The following is a 12,500-nucleotide window of genomic DNA, read 5'->3' as shown; positions in this document are numbered from 1 at the left end:
CACGTCTCCATGTCAACAGAGATCATTTCCACTCTCAGTAAGTCACATGCAGGTGGCGTGCACTGAGACGTGTGTGTGTGTGTGTGTGTGTGTGTGTGTGTGTGTGTGTGTGTGTGTGTGTGTGTGTGTGTGTGTGTGTGTGTGTGTGTGTGTGTGTTGCTCTCTTCTCTTTGTCAGTCCCAACACGTGGCTCTGCGGTGAGGCTGCTTGCTGTCATTAGGACCGACCGGTTTATCCGTCAAACTGCTGGATTGTACGAAAGCTTGTTAAAATGTTGTTAATCTAAATAATAAAAGCTTTCATAGAATTTAAACCAATTATTGTGGGTTTGATCCGAGGTTTGACTCGTGAGGTCTGACTGAGCTGGACGTCATGGAGAGGAGGACGTACATTTAAACGTGGCACGTGTGTTGCACAGTGAATGAGGGCGCACTCACACTGTCCATCCGTCCCGTGCCCAAGCTCGTGTCACGGCTAAAGTCTGGTTCCTTTGACCAGTGTGAGTGCAACCGCACCGCGTCTAGGAGCGGCACGCTTGCCGTCCACGGCCCGTTTGGGAGAGGTGGGCTTTAGTAAAGCACGTTTGCACGTGTACGAGCACGAGCGTGCGCACGTGTACGAGCACGAGGCCTACGGTGGTTCTGAGGTCATTTCCTGTGCGCCTGTTGGGACGTAGAAAAAAGAAGGAGGGACCATGCGCGGACATTTCAAACAATGGCGGTGAAAGGTTCACGTTGGTGTGATGCGGAGGTGGAGTGTTTACTGCAGATTTGGTCGATGAAAAGATTCAAAAACAGTCGACAAGACGCACAAAAACTCCGAGGTCTACGGAAAGATCTGGAAACAAAGCCACGCATCGCCATGACGTCATCAATGCGTGTGACGTGTTACGGCGTGATGACGTATAGGCAGCAAGAAGCATTCTCCGAGGCCCAGGTAGTGTGAGTACAAACGGGCCTGGAGGGGGGGACAAGGACCCTAAAGCACGGGGCACGGGACGGTAAGATTCTTTTATCTGTAACAAACTAAAAACAGGCAGAAGGACGGAGATGGAAGAGGAGTCCACAGGAGCAAACACACAAACAGAGAGATGAAGATACAGAGAGAGAGAGATAAAAGACTGAGGGCGGAAGAGAGGAGAGAGAGAGGAGAGAGAGAGGAGAGAGACGGAGAGAGAGAGGAGAGAGAGAGGAGAGAGGAGCGATGGCAGACTGGCTGACATCACAGTTGGCTGTCACAGGCCAGTGCTGCATTGCAGGTACCAGGGTAGAACCCAGCTGGGAGGAAGAGGAGGAGGAGGAGGAGGAGGAGGAAGGGGAAGAGCAAAAGGGAGGAGGAGGAGGAAGAGGAGGAGGAAGAGAGGGGAACAAACTGGAATCACTCCACCGACTAAACGATCGGGTTTCAGCTCCTCAGAGCGAGCGATGAGTAAAACCTCCAGGGACGACAGACGCCACGGAGCCGGGGTCAGGAGGGAGCTGAGACATCGGCTCAGTCGCACACGTTCACACTGTCACTGAGCGTAAACGAGGTATTTTCAGCATCAACTGGACGATAACTTCACTGTCACTGCACAAAACACAACAGCAGCAGCACTTCTGATGAGAAACACCACAACAAACACACGTCTACAGTAAACAAGAGTATCTACTGCACTGGAACACGCGTAATTACTGAAATAATGTCATTATCGCACAAGATCCATGAAAAATAAGTGATGCTGCCTTCAGGTGCTATGGGAAAACACGATACTTTCCATTTGTGAACTGGAAATAACGTTTGTCGTTGTAGTGAAATGCATCATGGGTAAACTAAACAGTAACAGGGTTTTTTAAATGACACTAACACGTGACATTAACACATGTTATTGAAATCGTCTGTGCTACAACACTGTTGAGGCTCCAGATGGAAGTTGGGACGTCGGAGCTGGGAACGTCACACCCGAGTTATCCGCCTTTCAAAGTCGGGAACAACGCGGTTGAAATTCTCAGGCTACGGTTAGCCGCTGTTAGCACTGCCTGCTTTGTAGTTCGCATACACAAATGAAAAATGGACCAGGCTAGTTTTTATTTTATTGGAGGTTAAAGTTAATGAATAATTAGGGGCGTGGCCTCTTGAGTGACAGCTAGCCTCCGGCCCTCACTTCTCCTCGGAGGTAAACGTCAGCCAGATGGACGTACGCCCCTCCCCCCAACGTCACATACACGCCCTTTTTTGGTCAGAGGAAATGAGGCGGAGTCAAAGTCTGACAAGATGGCGACTCCCGTAGGCGAGGAGGAGTGGATCAAGTTGAGAGAACGGACCCCGACGGAGACGCTACGTCTGTCCATGCTACAGACCTTACTTGTACATTTGCGCTCCTCGTGCATTTGGTAGGAATTTCCATTTCCCTGCTTGAGCTGTGTGATTTATTGTGTTGTTGATGTTTTTTATTATGTTTTCGTGTGAATCTTTGCTGCAGAACTAATTTCTCCTATAGTGGGACGATAAATAACCTTAATCATTATTAAATGTTACTGAGAGCACGCTGGAAAAGTGGCAACTGAGTACAAATAGTTAAAAACACACACTGGAGATCAAATAAGGGACTAAATTATAAATACTGTGTTAACTGTAGTGGGTTTCTTACACATTACTGAGATCTTCTATGGGGTTTAGATCTGGATTAACTTCCTCCTCTGATATTAACTGACTGCTTCACACACTTTGGGTTCAGTCGTTCCCGGTCCGATGCCGAACGCAATGATCCCATCAGACCCAAATAAATTAAACTTTAATGTCATGTCATAGTTTCCTGCAGCAGGAGTTGGGTCTCTAGTTCAGCATCATGCAGAGTGAATGCAAACGTTCATTTGAACTTCACCTCCACTGCAGCTGTCTCCCAATCATAGCCCTTTACGACCAACCCAGACCCAGACCCAGACCCAGACCCAGACCCAGACCCAGGCCCAGACCCAGGCCCTGACCCAGACCCAGGCCCTGACCCAGGCCCAGACCCAGACCCAGGCCCAGACCCAGACCCAGTTCTGGTGCTGGTTCACTAGTTTGCTAGTTTGTGATATTTTTGCGTTGTGTCTGAACATGTGTGGTGGTTCAGCCTTTTGTTCTCTGTGTTTGTTCATTTGTAACATTGATTTCTTTATTTTAAGGCAAACGGATTTAAAAACTGCACTGAATTAGATTTATTAATGTGATTTTGCCAAATATTCTTATTATTGTGATGTTAATAATCAACCGGTCATTAGTCAGACATTACTGCCTTAAAAGTTATTCACCCTCACAACAAAAAACCCCAAAACAAACAAAGTCTCTGCCAAAAATGTTTGTAAGACGGATCCAAACGTGTTAAAGGTGTAAATGAGAAATAAGATAAACAAACCAAAATAATTCAGATAAACTAATAATAAATTAGATAAACTAATAAATAAAATAAACTAATAATAAATCAGATAAACTAATAATAAATCAGATAAACTAATAATAAATAAAATAAACTAATAATAAATCAGATAAACTAATAATAAATAAAATAAACTAATAATAAATCAGATAAACTAATAATAAATCAGATAAACTAATAATAAATCAGATAAACTAATAATAAATAAAATAAACTAATAATAAATTAGATAAACTAATAATAAATAAAATAAACTAATAATAAATCAGATAAACTTATAATAAATCAAGTAAACTAATAATAAATCAGATAAACTAATAATAAATTAGATAAACTAATAATAAATAAAATAAACTAATAATAAATCAGATAAACTAATAATAAATCAAGTAAACTAATAATAAATCAGATAAACTAATAATAAATTAGATAAACTAATAATAAATTAGATAAACTAATAATAAATCAGATAAACTAATAATAAATCAGATAAACTAATAATAAATTAGATAAACTAATAATAAATAAAATAAACTAATAATAAATCAGATAAACTAATAATAAATTAGATAAACTAATAATAAATAAAATAAACTAATAATAAATCAGATAAACTAATAATAAATCAAGTAAACTAATAATAAATTAGATAAACTAATAATAAATAAAATAAACTAATAATAAATCAGATAAACTAATAATAAATTAGATAAACTAATAATAAATCAGATAAACTAATAATAAATCAGATAAACTAATAATAAATCAGATAAACTAATAATAAATGATAAAATAAACTAATAATAAATCAGATAAACTAATAATAAATTAGATAAACTAATAATAAATAAAATAAACTAATAATAAATCAGATAAACTTATAATAAATCAAGTAAACTAATAATAAATTAGATAAACTAATAATAAATCAGATAAACTAATAATAAATCAGATAAACTAATAATAAATCAGATAAACTTATAATAAATCAGATAAACTAATAATAAATAAAATAAACTAATAATAAATCAGATAAACTAATAATAAATTAGATAAACTAATAATAAATAAAATAAACTAATAATAAATCAGATAAACTAATAATAAATCAGATAAACTAATAATAAATCAGATAAACTAATAATAAATAAAATAAACTAATAATAAATCAGATAAACTAATAATAAATCAGATAAACTAATAATAAATCAGATAAACTTATAATAAATAAAATAAACTAATAATAAATCAGATAAACTAATAATAAATTAGATAAACTAATAATAAATAAAATAAACTAATAATAAATCAGATAAACTAATAATAAATAAAATAAACTAATAATAAATCAGATAAACTAATAATAAATAAAATAAACTAATAATAAATCAGATAAACTAATAATAAATCAGATAAACTAATAATAAATCAGATAAACTTATAATAAATAAAATAAACTAATAATAAATCAGATAAACTAATAATAAATTAGATAAACTAATAATAAATAAAATAAACTAATAATAAATCAGATAAACTTATAATAAATCAGATAAACTAATAATAAATTAGATAAACTAATAATAAATGAGAAAAACAAACCAATAATAAATCAGATAAACTAATAATAAATCAGATAAACTTATAATAAATCAGATAAACTAATAATAAATCAGATAAACTAATAATAAATCAAGTAAACTAATAATAAATCAGATAAACTAATAATAAATAAAATAAACTAATAATAAATCAGATAAACTAATAATAAATCAGATAAACTAATAATAAATCAGATAAACTAATAATAAATCAGATAAACTAATAATAAATAAAATAAACTAATAATAAATCAGATAAACTAATAATAAATCAAATAAACTAATAATAAATCAGATAAACTAATAATAAATCAGATAAACTAATAATAAATCAGATAAACTTATAATAAATCAGATAAACTAATAATAAATCAGATAAACTTATAATAAATCAGATAAACTAATAATAAATCAGATAAACTAATAATAAATCAGATAAACTTATAATAAATCAGATAAACTAATAATAAATAAAATAAACTAATAATAAATCAGATAAACTAATAATAAATCAGATAAACTAATAATAAATCAGATAAACTTATAATAAATCAGATAAACTAATAATAAATCAGATAAACTAATAATAAATAAAATAAACTAATAATAAATCAGATAAACTAATAATAAATCAGATAAACTAATAATAAATCAGATAAACTTATAATAAATCAGATAAACTAATAATAAATAAAATAAACTAATAATAAATCAGATAAACTAATAATAAATAAGATAAAACAATAATAAATCAGATAAACTAATAATAAATCAGATAAACTAATAATAAATCAGATAAACTTATAATAAATCAGATAAACTAATAATAAATCAGATAAACTAATAATAAATAAAATAAACTAATAATAAATCAGATAAACTAATAATAAATCAGATAAACTAATAATAAATCAGATAAACTAATAATAAATCAGATAAACTAATAATAAATCAGATAAACTAATAATAAATAAAATAAACTAATAATAAATCAGATAAACAACAATAATAAATCAGATAAATTAATAATAAATCAGATAAACTAATAATAAATGATACAATAAAACAATAATAAATCAGATAAATCAATAATAATTAATAAAATAAATGAATATTAAACTCATAACCAGGCCTCACCTCCTCTTGTACTCGTCCCGCTCCCGCTTCACTTTGCCCAGCACGTTGTAAAGAGCCCTGATCTCCGGGGTGATGGTGTCGATCTGGACCCCGACGCCGTCCGGGTGCGTCCAGGAGACCCCGGGGCCCGTGACGCACGACTCCCTCCCGGTGCCGAACCGGCGGGTGTGGTTGAAGGACCAGATGGTCCCGGGGAGGAAGCGCGGGGGAGGAGGGGGGCCGCTGTTGGTGTTGGTCCCGCTGTGAGAGGAGAACTTCTCGTTGATGTTGGTGCTGGTGGTGGTGGTTCTGGACGGGTCCGTGGGACTCCGGGCCGGGCTGACGGAGAACCCGGAGGTGGTGAGGTTGGAGTTTGAATCCGTGCTCGGGTGGAGGTTGTTCCCCAGCAGGTGTTTGTTGTCAAACAGAGGAGGAGGGTTCAGGGTTGGTGAGAGGAGGCCGCCGGGCAGGTAGGCCGGGTTGTTGACGTTGTGGAGCGGGATGAGGCCCGGTCTGGCTGCAATAGGCCCGATAAACCCAGTCTGGACCCCCATCTCTTTAGTCAGCGGCTTCTGGTGTCCTTCCCCCTCGCAGTTGTCCTCCAGGGCCTGCTGCAGCTGCTTCTCCAGCACCTTGTTCCTGCGCTCCAGCTCGTGCACTTTGGCCAAAAAGCAGCGGAAGCGCAGGTTCAGGGTCTTCAGGACGCTGATGTTGGAGCCCAGGTCGTTGCGCAGCGCCGTGGCCGCGGGGGGCACGCGGTGCAGGGGCGCGCTCAGGTGCAGGTAGGCGAGGCCCGACGGCGGCAGGGCGCCCAGGTCCAGCCCGGACAACCCATCGGGCCCGAACCCGCCGTGGTCCCCCAGGAAGTAGCCAGGCTCCGGGATGGCGGAGTCGCCCTGGCCCGTCATCTGGTGGTTATGCTGCTGCGGAGCCAGGAAGCCGCTCTCCCCCAGGACCGGATTCATGCTCGAGTAGGAAAATCTGAAGTGCTCGAAATCCGGCATGAACCCAGACTTCTATAGATTCAGCTCCACAAGTAATTCCGTCTGTAATCTGATTATAGACCCGAACCGGAATCAGGCCCAGCTGCTTCCTGAGTCCTCCTCCCGGTCGAGCACCTTTACGCAGAGGAGCTGCTACAGTGAGATGATGCGGTTTTAAAGATGCTCCCCGGGCCTAGAACCGCAGCAAAACACCGATCTCCTTATTTATTATTGCGGTGAACCTCTGGTGATACGCTGTTATTAATTAATATAATATAAAGTACAACAAGGAGCCTCTAAAGTCGCAGTCAAGCCGCTGCAGCAAAAATGAGATTACCGAGTTCACTTTTACGCAGGACTAAATTTTGGTCGAGGGATCACAGGAGCGACGCGCACGGTCCTGAAATCTTTATTCTAAGCCTTAGAATAAACATTACAGAGATGCTGCACAGCCGTAGTTACAGTGGGAGCTCCGCACCTGGCTGTCCCAGCAGGAAACAGTCGCTTTGGCACCAGAGATGAGGTAAAAGGAGCCTGAGCAGCGGTGCAGCAGAGATCTGCAAACACAAGCGACGGACTGCGGCGTTCAGAGGCCGTGCTGACGGTAATAGAGGAGCACCGGGCGGTCTGTTTCAGCTACCGTAAAGACCAGAGTAGAGGCGCACATGTGCTCCAAAGGGTCCAAATACAAGAAAAACAAGTATAAAAACAAGTATAAAATACAAATGTCCAAAAAATAAAAATCCACCAAACGATTCAAAGTAACGGCAGAAGTGCAACCAATGCTCAGTAATGGATTAGTTGATGGAAAAACAACTGTTTTGAATTTTATTTGACCTGTATTCTTACATCTACCTCTCTCTCTCTCTCTCTATATATATATATATATGAGTTTATTTCTTAATCTTTATTGTTTTGTACTCATTGTATTTATTTAGCTAAGAGTTTATTGTTTTTTATATTTTCTGTATTTATTTAGCTGAGAGTTTGTTTTTTTGTACTTTCTGTATTTATTTACTAAGAGTTTATTTGTTATCATATATATATATATTTATTTATACCTCCCTTGTGTTTTTTAAGCTGCTGGAATCTCAATATCCTTGCTGGAGTTCATCCCAAAGGATCAATAAAGAGAAGTTTAAGTCTAAGTTTAACCGTTTCATTGTTGAATTAAATTTTTCATGCAGGAAAAAATGCAGTTTTTCAGCCTCTCAGATATGGAAATTATATGTTTTTGCCTTTTCTGTTTTAAATCATATTAAACACAAAAACAATATCTTTGGGTTTCAGACAAAACAAAACATTTCATTCATTGAGAAACTGAGAGATGAACTTTTTTAATTATTATTTTTATAGACTCAACGATTAATGGAGAAAATAATCAGCAGATTCATTGATAACCTGAAAAAACATAATTGTTAGTTGCAGCCCTAACTCCACATTTGACGGATAATTAATTCGAAATAATTAATAGTACTTCAGTAAAATTAAATGGTTCCTTACAGTTAAAAATAATAATTTAGCAGAAACTATTTGCTATTAAAAAAAAACTAAACATTGACTCCCTTAGTTAAGCTACAGACTCATACATTTTGGTTATTTTTTAATGTTTTATTGTCTTATTGAAATTTATGTTTTTATTGTTTCTACATTTATAAAAAACATTTGTGGTATTGTGTTTAACTGTAACATGTAAGAAAAGTAATGTTAATGTTGAATTTTTTAATAAAATAAAGTTAGATGTTCATCTATCGTGCTGGCAGAGGCTTGTTACCATGGTGACAAGTCTCCAACGTTTTTTTCCAACTTTATTTAAATTTTTCAAATTTACAACAAAATTAACATGGAAAAAAACATGAAAGTAGGATACAAAAAAAGAAATAAAACGGTATGAATTAAAAAATATAAACATGTAAAAATATAAGTTAAATTAGGTCTTTATTAAACGATGACGTAATAGAGCCAAGTATGAAAAAAATACATAAATAAAATGGTATATATTAAATAATATAAACAAATCAAAATATAAGTTAAATAAGGTCTTCATTACACGTATGGAAAATAAAAAAATAAAAAATACGGACTCGGGGGAGGCAACCGGGTCTCCAACCGGCAAAGTGGCTTCTCAGGAAGTGACGTAGTAATACAAGTCGGAAGGGCGCGAAAAAAAAAAAAATATATATAAATATTTATATCCTTCTGTTAATTCACACTAACGTATCTTTTAACGGAAGTACAAACATGTAGAGAAAAGTGTGTGAGTCAAGACGCCGCTGAAGAGTCGTTTCACTTCGACCGTTGGCATTTGTTTGCTAACTTCCGGAAACCGTTGAAACCGTTAGCGACGGTTAACGGCTGACTAACAAAGATGTCAACGGGCGCCATGTTGGCACTCACAGCGGACTCACGGTGCTGTTCGTGACGAGAGTGAACGACACGGAAACACCGTTAAATGCAGGTAAAAGCTCGGTAACTTCAGTTCATTCAGGACTCAGACCTGCTTCTCCCCTTCCACCCCGACCGGATGTGCGTAGTTTACCCCGGAAGCGCTGCACTGACCCCGCCCCCTTCTTATCCCTTTTCCGGTGTGACGCAGACATTCAGCTTTTGTTTTTGTTTCTTCTCCAATAAACTATTTTAATATTCTGCACAAAACTAAAAGTCACTTTTATGGGAAATATGGTTCGTAATGTATTTTTTTAAAACTCATTTTATTTATATATATTTTTTATAAAACAGAAATGTTTATCTATATTTTCCTTTTTTAATCTGCAGTATTTATCATTTAAAGTCAACCTCCTTTTATTTTTGGCTTTTCTCCAATAAACTATTTTAATACACAGGAAATATGTTTCATAACTTATTTAAAAATGTAATTTTTGAATAAATATTTTTTTTACAGTTTTATTTATTTATATAGGTATTTATATATATATATATATATATATATATATATATATATAATATATTTATATATAATTATAATATATTTATAATACATATAAATATATATATAAATATATATGTCTGTGTGTTTTTCATTGAACCAATACACAATAACCAATATTTTATTATAATATTAAAAGGGCGAAAAAAATATGTTTCATATTTTATTTTATTTAGTTTTTTATATATAACATTTTATTTATATATTTAAAAAAATATTTATGTTTTTGCTGCACCAATGCACAAAAACATTTGGTCATTGACAGTTTTTATGCTTTTGTGTATTTATATTTGCCTTGTTTCTTTTTATCTGTATTATTTATCGTTTGGAAACTGTATTTTTATCAATAAAAATATTTATGTTCATTTGTAAATTGCTTATCAAGCATGAACAGCTGTCTGTAATTTTAAAGTTAACCTTGTTCCTTTACAAACTACACGGTTGTTGTTGTTTTATCCCACCTGTGCATTTTCTTATGTCGTGTATATTTATTTATATTTACAGAACTAAATACACTGTCCCCTGTCTGTTTCCTCACAAACAGAAACTATAGCAATATAAGCTGAATTGTTTCTAGTACTTTCAAATACATATAAATCTCCGTGATGAACACAATTTAGTTTCCCTTTAATGCTACTTTTACACACCTTGTTGCTTCTCTTATTGTGTTATTTTGTTCTAACTTAAACATGTAAATATCTATTAATACATTATTGGTGTGTGTGGTGTTCTGGGGGCTGCAGCTGAATTGTGTTGTGTAATCCTTTATTGTGTCATAACCTTAATAAACTGTGATGCTTCTGAACGTCAGAGGACTGAATGTGTGTGTGATATTTTCTCCCTGGTGACGAGTTTGTGAATGAAAAGCGACGTGTAAACCTCAAAGCTGGACGTTTCTCTCTCACAGTTTGTGGAGGGGTCAGACTTGTGTTCAGTTAATCAAGAGAGACAAATGATTTGATCCGGAGTGACACGTCTCCCCTGAAAACGCCACCTCCTTTAGGCTCCGTCCTGCCTTCTTTTCTGGCTTTAACTCGATTTTTGTCCGTTTTCCCAGCAGCTAATTTCATATTCTGCACCAAACTCAGCCCCTGGTCTGAGCAGGATTCATAAAACAGCTTCAATGAATGAAGGAAAACCTTTTTAATTAAGATTTTAAAGTGACGTAACTTCGCAGAAGGGCCACACGGTGGTGGTTCAGATCCCGGCTGGGGCCCTTCTGTGTGGAGTTTGCATGTTCTCCCCGTGTCTGCGTGGGTTTTCTCCGGGTTCTCCGGTTTCCTCCCACAGTCCAAAGACGTGCAGGTGTTCGGTTCATTGATGACTCTAAATCACCCGTAGGTGTGAATGGTTGTCTGTCTCTGTTCGTCTCTATGTGTCCTGTGATAGACTGGCGTCCTGTCCAGGTTGGACCCCGCCTCACGCCTGATGTCAGCTGGGATCGGCTCCAGCCCCCCGTGACCCCGACAGGGACAAGCGGTTGAAGATGAATGAATGAACATGTGTAGACGTTAGGATAGATTCATCTTAACCCATTTAAAACCATAAAACAGACCCGTTGTCACACTCAACACAGTGCAATGCATCATAAAAACAAGTCTTTCCACAAACTGAGGACTTTATTATCATGGTAAGTGCAAAGGAGTCGGTGTGCACGTTTGGTGCAACCGGACCATTCGGTACAATAGAGTTCAGTGTTGGAAATCATCTCTACGGACACTGCGTAGGGTTACCTCACTGCTGGACAGAACAGAGGCGACGTTATCATATAAAAAGGTGTAGTTATTATTATTGTTAGTGTTACTTTTATCAGCTTGTCGTAGAAGATGTTTGCTCCCGGTGGGCGGACGGCACGGCATCCAGTTACAGGTGACGGACGAGGGAATCATGGGAAGGAACGGTGGTCGGCGGCGGGACTTTTACTCCTTGGAGAACATGTGCAGGACCAGGTCGCACACGCGGTTGCTGTAGCCGAACTCGTTGTCGTACCTGAGGAAAAACAAAACTCTGCGTCTTATGTTCATTTGTACGGTGACTTCCTGCTCTTTTATAAGAACTTCCTGTCTTCCCTGCTCTTCCTTAATTAGTTTCAATAACCTTTGGTGCATATTCGGCATCATCGTCGCTGTCGCATCAACTCACCATGAAACCAGCTTGACAAAGTGCTCGTTGAGTGCGATGCCGGCGCCGGCGTCAAAGATGGAGGAGTGAGGGTCGCTGTTGAAGTCTGTGGACACGACCTGAGGAGGAAGAGGGGAACACGAGCGTCAACACGAGCAGAGATGGAACGCTGCACAGGAAGTCTGAGAGATCACGTATCGCTCCTTACCACTTATTTAGTTTGTACTTGTTTTATTTCAATACCCTGCTAAACTGCACGCTGCGTATTGTTGTATATTGTATAAACCTACGTTTAACCGCAGTGTCTGTCACACTTAGTTATTGTTTGACTT

General features: G+C 36.8%; 2 protein-coding genes across 2 annotated transcripts in view; both read right to left on the bottom strand.

The window, feature by feature from the left end:
• Positions 1-7,121, bottom strand: part of LOC310955712 (non-homologous end joining factor IFFO1-like) — a gene marked incomplete at both ends in the record, with an annotated part of 14,428 nt that extends 7,307 nt beyond the window's left edge. Inside the window, one exon of the mRNA XM_083925699.1 lies at positions 6,139-7,121. Within this exon, the coding sequence (XP_083781825.1) occupies positions 6,139-7,121 (983 nt within the window). The remainder of the gene's footprint in view (positions 1-6,138) is intronic.
• A 4,526-nt stretch (positions 7,122-11,647) lies between these two features.
• The window catches only part of LOC310955317 (glyceraldehyde-3-phosphate dehydrogenase-like), an 11,111-nt gene continuing 10,258 nt past the window's right edge, over positions 11,648-12,500 (bottom strand). The window contains exons 11-12 of the mRNA XM_083925130.1: positions 12,190-12,287; positions 11,648-12,036 (exon numbers count right to left, since the gene is read on the bottom strand). Coding sequence (XP_083781256.1) covers positions 11,967-12,036; positions 12,190-12,287 — 168 coding nt within the window. The 3' untranslated portion in view covers positions 11,648-11,966. The remainder of the gene's footprint in view (positions 12,037-12,189; positions 12,288-12,500) is intronic.

The sequence above is a fragment of the Echiichthys vipera genome, assembly GCF_963691815.1.
Source record: "Echiichthys vipera genome assembly, chromosome: 13".
NCBI lineage: Eukaryota > Metazoa > Chordata > Actinopteri > Perciformes > Trachinidae > Echiichthys > Echiichthys vipera.
This window is presented reverse-complemented; position numbering and strand designations above follow the sequence as displayed.